Source organism: Corticium candelabrum, chromosome 4 (genome assembly GCF_963422355.1).
Source record: "Corticium candelabrum chromosome 4, ooCorCand1.1, whole genome shotgun sequence".
NCBI classification, from domain to species: domain Eukaryota; kingdom Metazoa; phylum Porifera; class Homoscleromorpha; order Homosclerophorida; family Plakinidae; genus Corticium; species Corticium candelabrum.
In genome coordinates, this window is record NC_085088.1 from 3,429,530 (window position 1) to 3,446,432 (window position 16,903).

Consider the following 16,903-nt stretch of genomic DNA (forward strand, 5'->3'; position numbering starts at 1 on the left):
GTGAGGCAACTTTAACACTATCGTCATGCCTTTGTGGTTCATCATTACGACGCCGGCAAGTGAGACACACGAATATAATATCGCCTCAACAGCAACCGGACAACAACTCATTGATCTGGTGATACCCACAGGTTCACTACTTGTCTGAATGTCAATCAATACATTGTCAATCAACTAGGTCTGCAATAAGCTTGGTATCGGGGAGAAAGATGGTCGGATGTTTGGTCTCACTCGCAGTTGGTGTCACTGTAATTCAATCAAGTGGGTTGACAACATGGATGACCCTATTGTGAAGCAGTTGCCTGACAGGAGAATGTCCATGCATCCAATAGAGTTACAGCTTCGAATTCGATATTTTGTCAAAGCAGAGGAGATAGAACGACTCCAGACAAAGTATCATTGTGATGATAAATAAGAAATATTTTCTGTAGTGTGTGTGTGTGTGTGTGTGTGTGTGTGTGTGTGTGTGTGTGTGTGTGTGTGTGTGTGTGTGTGTGTGTGTGTGTGTGTGTGTGTGTGTGTGACTCTGTGTGTGTTACAGAAAGTACGCATGTTGTGAAGCATGTTACCGATTGGCTAGCCGAGTCATTAAAGCCCAAACGGCAGTTCGAATGTACTACCTTCTCTACAAAATTCGAACCATACTAGAATGGAATGCCCTCCAATACATCGAGCGACACTGGAAATCGTATGCCCGAAAAAGACTGTCCGATAGCTCAATGCTTAAGACCATCCACGCTCTAAAAGCAGACATAGTCAATCCCTCAGCATCTCGGCTGATGGACGTGTTTCTTCGTGAAGCAGACAACTTGGAGTGCTTATCTGCATACGAGTTTATTGGTATCGCCGACAGTGGTAAGCACACGGCGATTCTAGTCAAACAGAAATCGATCAGCATCTGTGCTATTCAGGAAGACGGACAATTTGTGAAGACAGAAGAGTAAGTAAAGAACATAAATAATTGACATGAGTGTCATGACACGCACTGGCATAGCGTCAGGGTGAGGTGGGGGTGGGAATACGGGGGCTAAATCCTCCCCAATCTTTGTAGGCGTGCCAAGCAAAAATGCCATGTTTCCCTCAGGTTACCAAACAGTGAGATGAATCTTTGTCCATCACACTGTCCCCACAACGGTGGACATCGGACCGTAAAAGTAAAGTAAAAATGAACGTGGCTTTGCAGTGTGATTGATCATCCTCCCAAACTTGGATCACGCTACGCCAGTGAGACACGTGTGTGTGTGTGTGTGTGTGTGTGTGTGTGTGTGTGTGTGTGTGTGTGTGTGTGTGTGTGTGTGTGTGTGTGTTTGTGTGTGTGTGTGTGTGTGTGTGTGTTTGTGTGTGTGTGTGTGTGTGTGTGTGTGTGTGTGAGACACGTTCGATTTGGGCAATTTTGTGGTTCTGAAATCACGAAACCAGCTGGACAGTTATTTGGTGTGACCATTCAGGGTTCTATAACTGGAGAACTGCATTCCACTATAGTTCCGGGTCAGATCTGGAATTGCTGGAACTGGAACTCAAAACTTTCTGTCTTATTAGCAGGGGTGTCTACACATACGCTGCTACACGTTCTTTCAATTTTCTTTCTTGATGCACTCAAATTATTTGAGAGAACAAACGAGCGTTCAATTTCTGTTACTTCAATTCTGGTGATCAGTTAATATTTACAACTATGTCCACCTCGTTGGCAAAGCGATTTCTAATATCTGCACCTAAATTTCTGGAAATTTTGTACAAATACCTGATGTAGTACCAATTTTCCAAAATATTAAATTTTAGGTACAGTAGTATCAAATTCTCCATTACATTAATTAAGTACCAGATTTCTTAGCCATGCACACATGCTCGCACACACAGACACAGAAACACACACAGACACAGACACAGACACACACACACACACACACACACACACACACACACACACACACACACCACACATGCACGCACGCATGCACGCACGCATGCACGAACGCACACACACACACACACACACACACACACACACACACACACACACACACACACACATGCACGCACGCACGCATGCACGAACGCACACACACACACACACACACACACACACACACACACACACACACACACACACACACACACACACACACACACACACACACACACACTTGCATGCACATCAGGTATTTGTGATATGTACCAGATTTCCTAGGATATTCAGTATTTCCTGCTACTGACAGACCATACCAGATTTCCTACATACTTACTCTCCTATAAATTTAGTACATACAGCCGTAACCAATATCCAAGCGTACCCAACCTGCTCTTACACCAGAACCGAATAATTCAAGAACCACAAATCCCCAAATCGAATGCAACTACTAAAGAGTCGTGTTCATACACTGACAGGGTTCCATTTGAGAACGTCGACTTCAAGCAATTCTACCCAAACGCCGGCAGCCGAATGATCCAAATCAACACAGCCAATCAATCAGTAATCCAGCTACAGACAACGTGTCATCACCGAGCATTCACCTTTTGTCAAATCGTGCACGACCAGTGCAGATATTTCATCGGACCGGACGCTGGTCCAATGCCACCACAATGCAACACAACAAACTACAAACTGAGAAGCTGGATCAGACGAGCGTTCAAAAACAGATGCAACGAAAAACGAGATGAAATACCAATTTGCATCAGACAAACCAACGAAGAGAACGCTACTGCTTCATGCAGTGCAGTGGAGCAACAGACGTCATTAGCGTTGGTGTCGTTACCACCGACGACGCTTCAGAGAAAGACAGAGACGTCCGAGAGCAGGAAAGTAGCAAACGGCAACGCTAAACTAGTCGCTACCCTCCGAGCCAAAACCAAACAAGTACAACACACTCAACAGTGTCAACACTGTCGTGACGAACAGGTACAAGTCGCGTTCTATCCGTGTGGACACGCCATCTACTGTAAGAGATGCGCCGCACGAGAAACCAAGTGTTCTGTGTGTATGGTCCAGATCAAGTCAAATCTCCAAATCTATTGGTCTTAGAAAAGTAGCTATCGTATTGAGACTACAGCATTTTGGTAATCAGTGACTCTACTATGGAATGTATCTCAGTTGGTGAAAGTACTGAACGTCTGTGACTCACAGAGATTCAATGGCATGCAACTAAGCGTCTTCCGTTGCGACTACGACAGGTCGCATCTCTTGTAGTATAGAAGGTAGGCTACACGACCGGGGATATGTTTCAACACTTGCTGCTCACTCACCATCTTCACGAGACTGTCGTCGAATCGTAGCCAGCCTCCAACGCTGTGGTGATAGACGTCGCACGTGTAGTGACCTCCGGTCGCATGTTTACCATGATGATACACAACTATGAGGTGAATATACATAGATCAGAAAGCATAATGCATATATACGTCAAGTGTTGGTGTGTGTGTGTGTGTGTGTGTGTGTGTGTGTGTGTGTGTGTGTGTGTGTGTGTGTGTATGTGTGTGTGTGTGTGTGTGTGTGTGTGTCTGTGTGTGTGTGTGTGTCTGTGTGTGTGTGTGTGTCTGTGTGTGTGTGTGTGTGTGTGTGTGTGTGTCTGTGTGTCTGTGTGTGTGTGTGTGTGTGTGTGTCTGTGTGTGTGTGTGTGTGTGTGTGTGTGTGTGTGTGTGTGTGTGTGTGTGTGTGTCTCTGTGTGTGTGTGTGTGTCTGTGTGTGTGTGTGTGTGTCTCTGTGTGTGTGTGTGTGTCTGTGTGTGTGTGTGTGTGTGTGTGTGTGTGTGTGTGTGTCTGTGTGTGTGTGTGTGTGTGTGTGTGTGTGTCTGTGTGTGCGTGTGCATGTGTATTATGCGGCCTTTTGCAACTGACAGCGGAAGACAGAAGTAAGACGGGCATTTGGGTAGAGAATCAGTTCCCACAAATTAAGAATAGAAATTTGCTTGTGTCTGCAAAAATTTCTTAAATAGAAAATGACAATTGAAAAATTAAATTGAAAATTGAAATGGCAGGGACAATCACAAACCTTGGTTCTAGAACTGCATAGTAATATTATGATGGTCTTTTAATCAGGATGTCCAGCTCTAGAACTGGACGACTAGCTCTAGAACCTGACAGTACGTAACATACAGACACATCAAGTGCTGGTGTGTGTGTGTGTGTGTGTGTGTGTGTGTGTGTGTGTGTGTGTGTGTGTGTGTGTGTGTGTGTCACAGTTATGTGGTCTGTCCTTCTGCAACAGCAATAACACAACAACTCAACCAACCTGAAAACAATTTGTATGACCTTTGCGACAGCGTAACCTTTTTCCTAATACCTTCAGCAAGAAACTCTAAACACACAAACGAAACCATAACTTTCTCCATTGACTCAATTACGTCACATACACTTACCACGATTCAGTTCCATGTCAGCTGTATAATCTATCTCTTTCCCAATCTTTTGACAGCCGCCCTGCTTATTGTACAAAAACCTCTTCAAGTGAAGAATCAATATTGGTGGCAGTTGTGCCAAAGCGAGTCGTTTAGATGCATCCACCTACAACAGCAAGATGTCTCTATCACTGTAGAAGGTGCCAATCAGTGACACGAAAAACGTACTTCCTGGCCAGTCTTAGAAGACATAAACCCATGGAGAGCCTCTTTACTTGATAACCCCTCGAGTGCATCTCTAACACTCCACACTCCCTCCTCCTATGCATAATCAGAGTACATGTAAAATAGTACAAACTCTTTCTGTAGTTATGAATTATGTTAGAAAGATGCATGTAGGTCTTGCTGCCCTCGTACATGGCTTGTACTCTAATGTACTCATGCTTGTACTCTAATCTACTCATGCTTGTACTCATACCCAAATGCAGAAAAGGAAAACGATATAAAATATTTGGCCGTTAGACAACGGTTCACTTGTTATGTCAACTGTTCACATAGCTTTCATGGCCTTTCACACTACACCCCAGAGCACATTGAATGCACATCAAATGTGCATTGGTGGCTGCACGTGACACCACCCTACCCACACAGCTCTTCCTAGCGGTAGGCAGCAGTAGATCTACATTCCCCCTCTATCCTGTGCTTATGGCATAGATGGACATACTGTATTGTAGCCAAAGATAAAGAACTATCTTTGCGAAATCCATGTAATTCGGATATAAATTCACATCTGCTGCAATGTGGATTGAATGCGGTTTGAATGCGCTTCAAGTGTGAAAAGGTCTTTATTTATCAAAGTAGCGAACTGACAAATTGAAACAAAACAAATGAAAAAGCACAAAGTGCTAAACCCTCGGCTACTAGCTTAGCTATGTTACAAAGATGCATAAATGGTAAATCATGAGATATCAAGGTCACGTGGACATCACTACATGTACAGTAGACACCACATCACATGCCAAAACATGTCTAGAAAGCTGGCTGAGAAAGGACATATAGTCTTTGTGCCAAATACTTTCATTTCATTTGCATCCAAATCTACGAGAAATAGATAGTAACGAATGTTTTTGTTTCAATAAAGTTGAAGGGATCAGAACGAGGTACAGTTATGTAGGCAAGTTCAGCCTTAAGGCTGGTTCACAATATTAATGCTGACACTCAGCTGAGCGTCAACATCAAACACACTGCCTTGATGCAAGCGGCGTCCTTTGATGTTGACGCTGACCCTGGAATAGGATTCATTTCTATTCCAGCATCAGCATCAGTGTCGGCATTGGCATCAGCATCGGCATCAATGTCGGCGTCAGCATCAATATTGTGAACCAGGCTTTACAGTCTGGGCAAGCTCTACTTGAAATTTGAAGCCTGGCACATCAGGCGGTTCAAGAAACCAGGCGCTCTGAGTGGTCTAGAACCAGAGTTCTGATTCGGAGGTGTTTGTGTCCGGCACTCCGGACAATATTGTCTGTGATGTGGTTGATCTGGCGCTCCGGATGATCATATGATTCAATGTAGTTCGGTGCTCCAAATGGTGTTCAGCATTCGAGTTCGACGGTACCGTACCTCCTACTGTGAACCTCTCCCAATTCTAACCCAAATCGTGTTGCAATGATGTGAAGCATGATACTACGAAAGAACAACGAGTAGACTGACAGGTGCACGTGCACATAACGGATACCGTAACAGTGGACCCACACAAAGTAGACAATACTGCTCACATCCGTCTATTAACCCTCCTACATCCGGCCGTTAAGTCACTGATCTACAGCGGTATTACTATACCGTATTCGCCCGTAATAACGCCCTGGGTGTATAGAAAAGAAAGACTTTTTTCTAAGCGTATACTAGGGCATGAGCGTTATTTTGGTCCTAGGCGCATACATGGTCACAAAATGCTGTCGTTTGGCCAGTCATCATCTATATACTTGAAGACAGAAATACCACAAATGCTTGCAATTATCCATTTGCAAGATCAAAGGTACTGGTATCCATACAGCATCAACATACACGCAGAAACTAAACATTATAGCTATACACACACGGTCGGACTGAAGCCCATCAAGAGCACCAGAGTCGGTAATTGCAACAAAGACATGACTCTAGCAGTAAGCACTTTCACTCAATACTGACACCAGCTCATCAAACACACACAGACGGAGACGAATGTTCTGCGGAACCATTTTGTTTTTTCTGCGCATGCGTAGCCTGGGCTTATACTTGGGCATGGGCGTTTTTTTGGGCTCAAAGTTCTGACCTGTCGCACATGGGCGTATATACGGGCATGGGCGTTATTTCGGTATAGGCGTTATTACGGGCAAATATGGTAACCTTAGAGCATGCGTGCCTCAATTTTTTAATTACGTTAAACCACGAAAAATGTCTCATATAATCTGACCAATGCAAGAACCTACAATAGTAAGACATACATATGCCTTGTACTCAACATACTGTTATGTGTACGGATTACCTGAATATCCAGTTTGAGAGTAAAGAATGGCTCGAGTGTCACGGACTCTTTGGATCCTTGCATCTGAACAGACGAGCGCAACAAGCCGCCGTAAATTTGTGAGATGGGAGTACTTTCAAATCCTGTCTGTAAATAAAATCAGTAACAGTGGAAGAAAGATCAATACACACTGACAGAGAATACACACTGCAGTGATTTTCCTAACCTCCTCCAAACATGCGTCCTCATCTTGCGCATATTTGGCCCCGCCCCCAAAGAGGGGTGGCCTAAGTCGGTAATGTGGTACAGTAGTAAACGTTTTCTACAGTAAATGTAATTATAATGTATGTATATCAACCAAACTTGTAGACAGGTTTCATTATTAAACCAAAATTCAAACGAAAGGTCTATACTAATGATAACACTTTGTGACTATGCTATATAGTCATACAAATTACACCTAGATGCTGTCCAAGTATTATAGGCAAATACTTTCTACTATAGTTTATATCAAACAAAAATGTGAGCATGTTTTCCTTGTGCAAACAAACTTTTAATAACAGTCTGTACTTATGTTCATCATGTTATGTGGCAGTGAGTGCCTATAACATATAACACTTTGTGCCCAGGGTGCTGTCCAAGTAACCTTCTAGCTCTGTGCTCTTTCCACTTGCAAAATGCACGCTCAAAAATAGACTGATACATAGGTGGTCCTTCTAGTAAAATGCACAGCAAGCAGTCAATTTTCTCTTCAGACAAACGGTTCTGTAGTTTTGTCATAATAGGATTGCTGACAAGAGAATCCTCTTTCACAGCTGGCATTTGTTACTGGTATGACAAGTACATCTGTCAACACTTACTGAAGCAAGCGTTAGACGCAAAGTCAGTTTAGCAGTATGTAAATAGAACACGCCTGCTATTTACCTACAATCTACCCCCTATGGAAGTGATCACAAGTTATGAAATAGAGGCCACGCCAGGTGTGCTCATTAGAGCTTGTACATGGTACATCATTTAACCTAAATGGTTGCAGTTGCTTTCTGTACATCTTACAAGATAATTTCATAATGGTCATAGCTCCATCCCTTGTATCTGAATCCTCTGTTTCCTTTGTAGGAAGGGCTTAGTTAACCTACTAATAAACGAAAATGCCAGGCTCTGCTATACCAAGATCATCAAGAAGGGCCAAAAGGAAGCAGAAATATTGCAGATTTTGAAGTTCAACCTTATCGGGAATAGTCTAAACCTGCTGGTCTAGTGGGTTCTAGTAGACAAGAATGCACTTACTAGGATGCGTCCCGCTGCCTGCAATCTGCGTCCCAACCTCCTCAAATGCGTCTCAGAACGCATCAAATGTATTGTAGGAAAATCACTGACACTGGCACGCATTCACACACACACACACACACACACACACACACACACACACACACACACACACACTCACACACACTCACACACTTGCACACACACACACACTCGCACACACACACACACACACACACACACACACACACACACACACACACACACACACACACACACACACACACACATGCACATGTGCACACACACACACACATGCACACACACACACACGCGCGCGCACACACACACACACACACACACACACACACACCGATCTTGTCACAGAGCTTTTGTTCTTTGGTCCCACTTCTTCCCACTCGTCTTCATCGTCATCGTCAGAATGCTCCTGACTGTCCCTATCAACTTTACTTTCTAACGGTGGCTCCTCGACTGCTTGATTGTCAGCTAATTTACATACTAGACGTTGAAATAAATTAAGAATTTGTTAAATAATGTGCAGTTGACCTTTGGAGCAATTCACTACAGCTTTCAATTTCAGCATCTCCTCGTGAAGGCTGTCTAGCATGCAGCTTAGAAATTCTTCAGCATCCTCTTGTCTACCCTAGTAAGAGATCACACAGATAATGAAATAAGTAAACGAGAAACAAGACAAACGAATAGTCAGACAGACAACAGACAGAGACTGATGCACAAACAAACTGACAGGCAACAGGCTAAAAGACATACACAATCAAACAAATAAATAGATACACAGACAGACAGACAGACACAGACAGACAGACAGACAGACAGACAGACACACACACACACACACACACACACACACACACACACACACACACACACACACACACACACACACAGCTAAAAGCAAGAAAACGTAAGCAAAACTCAAACGGCACATGTGCGTATTGTACTTACTCGTAACGAAAGTTGGCTCTTTATTCTGTGTAGCATCGAATAAATGTACATCGGCTCAAATGCCGAGCCTTGCTTCAGGTCATGTGGTATGCCTTTTCTCGCCCGTTTTACAGGGAGAGGACAACCGTGTTCAAATTCATTAGCAAATCTAACTCTGAAAGAAAGCCAATGTTAAGACATCAAATTAACAAACATTGATAAACAAACTCACAGTGTGTCTATCACAGGAGTCGAGCTCACTTTACGATCGACGACCGATTTGCAGTCAAACGACATCAACAGGTTATAGAACGGAGAACAGCATAGCAACGATTGCATCGTCTATAACAAGCAAGCAACACAACCGTTAGAACACGTCACACCAAGACTAACAATCAAGCGAATCGAAAGTGTCCTACAGCATTGATGTAACACAAATTTCCCTTGTTGATGAGACCGCGAGGAATGAGAGAAACGGCCTTGTACGACACTTCCCATTTACTAAGTTTATCTACAAGTTCAATAGTCCGTCAACACATGAGGTTATTCGTTACAAATTTCTTGGACAGCGCATACCTGCAAGAGTACTTGCTAACGGATCCTCATCAATAGAAACCACTTTTGCTTCTGGCAAGAAATCGGATGAGACTTTGGTGTCTACTTGACTCGTTGACACGTAGTTCACACTGTGAGGAGCAACAGGCAGCTGACTGGTCTTACTACCTGTAGCTACATGTTTAGTGGGAGTGTTTACAAACAGAGCAGCCCAAGAGTTCGGTTTTGTCTTTGCCTGAGTGACGACCGTCTTATTCTCAGCCACAGGAGGCTGCAATTCAATGGCATTTTCAACAACTTTTGATTGACCGTGTGAGTCTGGAGTATCAGCATCATTGAGTGCCGTGATACATGCAGATTTATTTGACAGGGTTGAATCAGTGTTAACTACAGAACAGACAGAAACGTCACTAGCTTCACTCTCCATCTCTGCTGCTCGACACATTGACTGCGATTTTTCATTGCTCGTTTTTGCATCCGTTCGTTGCTTTGGAGCGGATGAAGCCGCGTCGTCCTTCTCATCACTCCCATCTCGTTTCAATGACACACCCTTGTCTTCACCATCCGGGCTCTCAACACTGACACAAGTACTAGCCGGCTCTCTGTCACCGTCCACACTAACAGTTTCCTGCACCTTCTGTCTCTCACGATTCCTCGTTTTCACCCTTCTCAAAAACTAGAGAACAAGAGGACATATATTGCTTTACATTTTGCCTGCACTCTGTGGTGTTTGTTGGCCACCTACTTCAACTCCTTTGCTCCTTGGTCCGAACAGCCTCTCTCTTTCGTCAGAGTTAAAGTCACCAAACCTCAGTGTATCCTCACTGTCTTTAGCCATTTCATAATCAGCTTCTAAATCGCCGCGACTGAATGAGAAACGCTATGCGTTCTCGAGCCATAATTAGATGTCGAGTACGCATGCGTTTACCCTTTAATCCTCGGCTTTCCAGACCTGTGCAGCGCCGATTTAATATTAATTAATTGACGCTACACGGGTTTGGGAGGCCGCGGCTAGCACAAAATGGCGGGACGAATATTGTTGAGACGTCTTCATTTGGCCGTGACGAGACTGTGCAGTGAAAGGTCTATCAAATTTAACGAGGAATTGTTACAAATATTGGCTTGTCCACTCTCAAAGAAACCGCTAAGGTCTCTAAAAATTTTAATTAATTAATTGATGTGGGCGTGTGCCGCCTGGGTCCTTGCCGCATGCACAATTGGTTGTCGTTCTATTTTAATTCTTATTTTCAGGTACGATGAGAAGACGAACGAGCTGGTTAGCGACGAAATTGGCGTAGCGTATCCCATCAGAGACGGCATACCGTGCCTGTTGCCTCAAGAAGGACGTCGTATCAAGAGAGAACATGAAAAACTGACAGAAGCCACAGACAATTGATTATATTTTGATTATACGTAACAGTGTGAGTGTAAGATGGTCTCAGACCGTTGGTGTACGCGGGGCGGATGGATACCCTATTAATATCAATTTCTAGCTTTATGATTTCGCTCGTGTGGTGTGGAGTCGTTTTGGCTCTGTCTGTTCGAATTGTTCTGATAGAGTGGAATGCTCACGAGTGGTTGGGTAATAGAATCGAGGTGTCCAGCCCTCTGACAAACTGGAACAGAAGTGGGCGCCGTTTTCTACATATTTCCACCTGTTCCATCGTATTCATTTTTGTTGTTGAGTGTAGTTACAGAGGCTTTGGTGTTGCTGAGCAATGGTGTGTCGGCCTATGACGGAGATGTGGTGCACGAGGTGGGGGGTCACTAAGTAGCGCGCGTTAACATCCACCAGCAATTGACTGGCCTCTATGTTCACCTGTTGTAGACTCCTCTGGTTATACTTTTCTTTCAAGCGGCTTTGCGCTACCTTCCATTCTCTGTAGGATACTTGTTTTTGGTAGGAATCTTTGACGTTGCTGTGCAGCAGGCTTGTAACGAGGTGTCTTTAGATGTTGGATGTGTGTGCTGCTTGGGGACTAGGGGAGATAACTGTTGTTCATCAGAGACTGGTTCTTGACAGACAGAGGCGGGAGAAGTCAAAGTATTCTGATGGAGTTGCACAGGTGCTGATTGTTGAGGATGTCGAGTTGCCGGCTCTGATGGTGTTCTTGTAAGTTACTGTAAATCAATAAATTTTCGTAATTTATTTAATTTCGTAAAGTTTGTAAATTACAAAGAATTTACTAACTTAAATCGCCTACTAACTTTGTAGCCCACAGGGCCGTAGGAGCCGGTCCAGCTTGTCCAGCCATGTGTGGACCATAATTTCTAGAGTGGGCTTTTCACCGGATAGCTTAGGTCTATTTCAGTGTCCTAACAACCAGTTTGTTCGGTCTGGTTTTGGCAGTAAAAACTGTACAGTAGGATGTCACTTATCTGAACACCAGCTAACCAAACACGTCTGTGCCTCGGACTCACTCTACCTTTATGTGCACAAAATGGTAATGCGCATGAGCATCAGAGTACACGTATAGTTCTCATCCGTGATATGGCAATGTTGAAACCTCAAAAGCTACAGAAGAAGCTAAAACGAGTCGTTTGTTTTTGTCTCTTGGTGTGGTAAGAAGTGCTATAATAACAGTACCACCACACCTAGTCTCGTACCCACGCCCTCTTGCACGCCCGGACACACCACAGTGAACCTCGGATTCCCAGACCTTTTATATGGGTGTGTCAAGTAAGCTTCAGGTATCCGGACTATTCAGAGTTATGAACGGGTCAGAGAAGGAAAGTGTTTGGATAAGTGACATCCTACTGTACTTCGGACAGTCGACAATTGCTCGAAATTTCCGGTTTAAAATATAGGTGATTAAATAACTAATATATTTATAGTTAAAACGAAAGTAAGTGATAGCATCTTGACTTAATTGCTATTTACGCTGCCCTGAGGTCATTGTGTAGCCACAAATTGCAGTAATTGTTAGTTTCCAAAGTTAAGTTTTGCCAATCGATGATTAGAGTAAACTTCCAGAATAGGGTATAGCTGATTAAATATATTAGATATTTATATCTTTAGACTCGTTCTGCCTTGATGTTTCTGGATTCTCTTATTTTCGAGACGAGAGAAGCCTGGAACGTTGAGGGAAAATGACCTAGAACATCCAGGACATGGTCCAGCAGACATCCGGGATTGCTATGGCAGACACCACATCAAAGCATGCCCATAATCAAGACGTTCCAAACCAACCTCACCAGCCTTTGAACTTCAATTGTCCAAAGAGGTTATTTGAAAAACAGAAGACATTTTGTGGTTTCTTGGTCGTCTTGGTTTCACTAGTGGCCATTTCTCCATTACGAAGCTTGTGGCATTGTATTTTGTAATTTATTTATTTATTAATATTAATCAATTTTAATTTATTTTGCCGGACCGTTTTCGATGCTTGCTACAACCCTGAAACGAGAGTAAATATCTAAGAACCTGGTGTGCTATAGATTGTTAGATACCTGTATGCTGGAAGACTGCTCTCTTGGTGCGTTATCCTTGGACCACACCCTCTTAGCACTCGTTAGGCCAGGCCTCTTGAAATGCTTCCTACAGGCTTGGTCTCCAAATATCCATGCACAGTTGGTAGCCCAAACATCCATGCAGATGCACACATGTACAAGTTATTATTACAACGCTGTCTGAATCATCATCTTCATTGTTTCAGTTGGGCAGAAACAGCTTTCTTGCCTCGTGGTATATAGTGTCCAGCTGACGAATTGGCTTTGTAAGTTAAGAAATCAGAGACATTTAGAGAATGAAATCGAAGTAGATACTTCGGCAGGCACCTACCCGGATGTAGATTGAGCCTCATGGTCGTCATCTACATGCTACGTGTTCAAGACGTGTGACTGATTGAGGGAAGTTTACGAACATGAGAAGATTGTTCTTTCGCATCTATATTGAGCGTGAATTTTGTAACAATCGGTGTGCTGTATATTTGTAGTTGCGGACATTTCTTGATTTGTGGTATTGTAGAGGATGTTAAAAGGCATTAATTAGAGATTTGGTAGGCACGTTATTGAAAGACAAACACACACACACACACACACACACACACACACACACACACACACACACACACACACACACACACACACACACACACACACACACACATACATATCAGTGCTGTAGGAGCAAAATTTAAACCTATGCGGTCTAGCGCACGTTAAGTGGGCGTAGCCTGGATATAACGCACCCTAGGAAAAACGGGCAACTAGCAAAACTACCCATATAACTATCCTCCGTTTCCATGCATTCATTACCCATTGTTCCTGAACTGAACATCAGCCCGACGTGATCTGGCCTCTGAACTTCAACTAGAATTTTGATCATAACCATAGATGAAAAAATATATTACTTATTTAATTAATTACCACACAGGTTGTGTGGTGTCTTATGGCCTTACATATGAACCAACGGTAACAGAAGACGTTACTGTAGCAATTGAAATCAACAGTAATACACAGTGTTGGTTGATGGTCCTTTGTTTTTCTGCTAGGTATTTGATCAATCCGTTTAGTGTCGCCACGTGTGTCGGTCGATCGACGACCCTCCTGTCGACGTTGTCAATAATCTTGTCTTTGCTTTGTGCCCTGAAAGGTTATCTTTGTATTGGCGCCAATATGCAAGGCGACTAAAATTGTTGCTACATCTTGTGCTGTTGTGTGATGGTTTCAGGTCGGCTGTTCTTATCCACTCTCTTTACTGCGTTATCCGGGTACCTGTCGTTCTACCCTGTGATGCTCATTCTTCCCATCACCATGATCAACTGCGAAGTATATGTGCACCAGTGGTGTTGCTGTCGTTACTGTGTGTGTGTGTGTGTGTGTGTGTGTGTGTGTTTGTGTGCGCGCGCGCGTACTGTATGTGAGCTGAAGCAAACAGTTTATATTTACTAGGTCAAAAACCACTCGGGCAGGTCTCGAATTCAAGTTACCATAGCAACAATCTTGTCGTTTCTTTTGTGGAGTGTCGCACTCTTTTGGCTTTCTTACTCTGCTGTTGGATCGTGGCAATTTCTATACTCTGTTTATGGCTTTATGTGAGTGAGTATACGAAGCTGGACTTCTAGTTACCTGACATCGTGTGCAGTTGATGCTCTTTCCTGTACAGACTCTCTGTTCCTGATCATATGCCTAATCTTGGTCTATTCTGGTACTTCTTCATGCTCGTGTTCGATCACTTCAGAGAATTCTTTCTCTGGATATTTCAGATCAACGTCTTCGTATATGCCATTCCTCTCGCCCTTCGACTAAGGTTCGTATGCCATATATACTTTGTGTCATGAGTAATGCAGTGATTGAGGTTTTATTTGCTTATTTGTTGTGATTTATAGAGATCACCCGACGTTCCTCTTTTATGTTCTTTGTTTTCTTGTGTCGATTTTCAAGTCTTTTCCGACTGTTGGTGATGTTGCTCTGCCGTTGTCATTACTTCCTCTCTGGTCACATCTTTTCAAATGTAATCGGATCACTGTGGTGGCACAATCGATGAAATTATCAGCGCATCTGTATTGGTCTAGATATGCGTTATACGTTTGTCGCCAGCTGTATGTTACTTGCAGCAACTATCATTGGTCCGATATTCTGGTACATGTGGGTTGTTGCCGGACACGCCAACGCCAATTTCTTTTTCGCTGCTACTGTACTACATTCTCTAGGCCAGGTTATAGTCTCTATTGCTGCTTGTGCTCGCTCTTGTCTTGTACTGTTACTGTATAGATTCTGCTGCTCAATGACAGCGTCGGTTCTCTGCTTAGACGAGACTATGATCTCCTGCATGGAATTTCTCCGCCACAGGTACAAGGCAAACCAGGAATCATTCGGCTCAGGTGATACATTAACGGCAGTATTATATTTGACTTGATATTTACAGCGTGTATACATCATACACCAAATTTATAGTTTGTGTAGAATATATCGCTTCTGTCAACATGTACATGTGCACGACTAGACAAAACGTCTCTTCTGTTCGTCGCTGATGGTGTGTCTTCTCCGTTGTCTGTCTTGTCTCATCTTGAACAGTCCGGCTACAGTCGCTGCGATGACGATTACCGTCGCGCCTACGAGACTGAACGCACTCAGCTGGTGCCTGAAAAATAGTACCTCGTATGAGAAACTTAACGGTACGTCGAGATACCGAACGAGCGCCACAGTCGACGCGCTCTGCAACTGTATCGCCTTCGTGCCCGTCACTTGACCCATGAATCCGGTCACTCCTATAGCAACGAGAAGATACCTGCTCTGCGTTTTCGAGCACGGAACTACAAGACTCTCTCTCTTCACGCACAAGTAGATAGCCGAGCCGACGCCGGCAATGACAGACGAGTAGATTGACACTGAAATGTAACTTACACTGTTACCAGCCTTGCGAACGGCGAGAAAAGCAAACGAAGTCGTCAACGCTCCTGCTAATGCCGTGAAAATCGCGAACATGCGAAGAGAGGAGTCGTCGTCTGGTGTGTCCACCTTCCACGCTTCGCTTGTCTCGTTTGTTTCCTGCATGTCTGTTGTTAGTGACCCGAATATGAACGTCGGTCGAGCGACGCAGACGACACCGGCGATGCTTAGAACGGCAGCGATGATATCAGCGAGCGGCCATTTTTCCTTGATGAGCAGCATGGCGAGCACCCCCGTGAACACGGGTGCGGTACCGAGCAGTAGAACGGTCGCGTCGCCGAGCGGGAGGTTACGAAAACTGAAGTATTCCGCCGCGACGGTCAAGCTGCTGAACACACCAATAAGCAGTAGGGACGGCCGCTTCCACGGTAGGTCCACCGTCGTCGTGCCGCTGGAGTTAAGGACAGTCCACGGTCCACAGAGTGTCAGTTGAATTACGGAGCGCACGATAAGTGACGTGACGGTATCGACTTGACCGAGACGGACACAAAGTGACTGCAAGGAGAAGAAAGCGCAACAAGCCAATGACAAAAGCATTCCCTTCCCGCTAATCGACCGCACGGCAGGAGCTCCTTGACAATAGTTATCCGTTTTCTTGTCGTTTTCTTCGTTTCCGTAGAGAAGACCGGATTTTCGCGGTTTGTGTCTCCGCAGCCAGTTAACTGCGACTCCTAGCACGGGGTCGGCCGACAAACCGAGCCGCTTGGAGAACGAATTCCGACTGCTGGTGGTCTTGTACATGATACCTCTCGTTTACACACACTCACACACAATGAAAGTGCACAAACTCAGAGTCCGACGCAGCTACCAATTATAAATCAGCAACAAATTTCTAGACAGTCCGACAGCGGAGAACCTGTGTGTTGCGTCAGTCGTTGATGAGAGAGTTTGGCTG

At 44.2% G+C, this 16,903-nt stretch overlaps 5 protein-coding genes across 5 annotated transcripts; 3 read left to right on the top strand and 2 right to left on the bottom strand.

Annotated features, from left to right (window-relative positions):
• The first annotated feature begins 4 nt into the window (after window positions 1-4).
• On the top strand, window positions 5-3,099 carry LOC134178806 (E3 ubiquitin-protein ligase MYLIP-like). Its single transcript, XM_062645706.1, has 4 exons — window positions 5-118; window positions 179-393; window positions 542-940; window positions 2,386-3,099. Exons 1-4 carry the CDS (start codon window positions 26-28, stop codon window positions 3,017-3,019), a joined length of 1,341 nt encoding a protein of 446 aa, XP_062501690.1. The 5' UTR covers window positions 5-25; the 3' UTR covers window positions 3,020-3,099.
• LOC134178805 (ubiquitin carboxyl-terminal hydrolase 10-like) lies at window positions 2,983-10,507 on the bottom strand. The gene is made up of 12 exons (XM_062645705.1): window positions 10,364-10,507; window positions 9,640-10,294; window positions 9,483-9,574; window positions 9,296-9,405; window positions 9,085-9,238; window positions 8,668-8,764; window positions 8,474-8,607; window positions 6,856-6,981; window positions 4,557-4,649; window positions 4,350-4,494; window positions 4,223-4,288; window positions 2,983-3,347 (listed from the first exon to the last, which is right to left on the bottom strand). Exons 1-12 carry the CDS (start codon window positions 10,454-10,456, stop codon window positions 3,160-3,162), a joined length of 1,953 nt encoding a protein of 650 aa, XP_062501689.1. The 5' UTR covers window positions 10,457-10,507; the 3' UTR covers window positions 2,983-3,159.
• Window positions 10,508-10,630: 123 nt separating this feature from the next.
• On the top strand, window positions 10,631-11,113 carry LOC134178335 (UPF0434 protein Mmar10_2939-like). Its single transcript, XM_062645198.1, has 2 exons — window positions 10,631-10,767; window positions 10,870-11,113. Exons 1-2 carry the CDS (start codon window positions 10,640-10,642, stop codon window positions 11,012-11,014), a joined length of 273 nt encoding a protein of 90 aa, XP_062501182.1. The 5' UTR covers window positions 10,631-10,639; the 3' UTR covers window positions 11,015-11,113.
• On the top strand, window positions 11,084-15,545 carry LOC134178334 (phosphatidylinositol glycan anchor biosynthesis class U protein-like). Its single transcript, XM_062645197.1, has 11 exons — window positions 11,084-11,245; window positions 11,310-11,374; window positions 11,447-11,518; window positions 11,571-11,731; window positions 14,109-14,209; window positions 14,288-14,385; window positions 14,509-14,651; window positions 14,723-14,866; window positions 14,946-15,070; window positions 15,132-15,274; window positions 15,331-15,545. Exons 1-11 carry the CDS (start codon window positions 11,116-11,118, stop codon window positions 15,442-15,444), a joined length of 1,296 nt encoding a protein of 431 aa, XP_062501181.1. The 5' UTR covers window positions 11,084-11,115; the 3' UTR covers window positions 15,445-15,545.
• A 13-nt stretch (window positions 15,546-15,558) lies between these two features.
• On the bottom strand, window positions 15,559-16,749 carry LOC134178038 (solute carrier family 35 member G1-like). Its single transcript, XM_062644815.1, has one exon. It carries the CDS (start codon window positions 16,747-16,749, stop codon window positions 15,559-15,561), a length of 1,191 nt encoding a protein of 396 aa, XP_062500799.1.
• Between the last annotated feature and the right edge of the window lie 154 nt (window positions 16,750-16,903).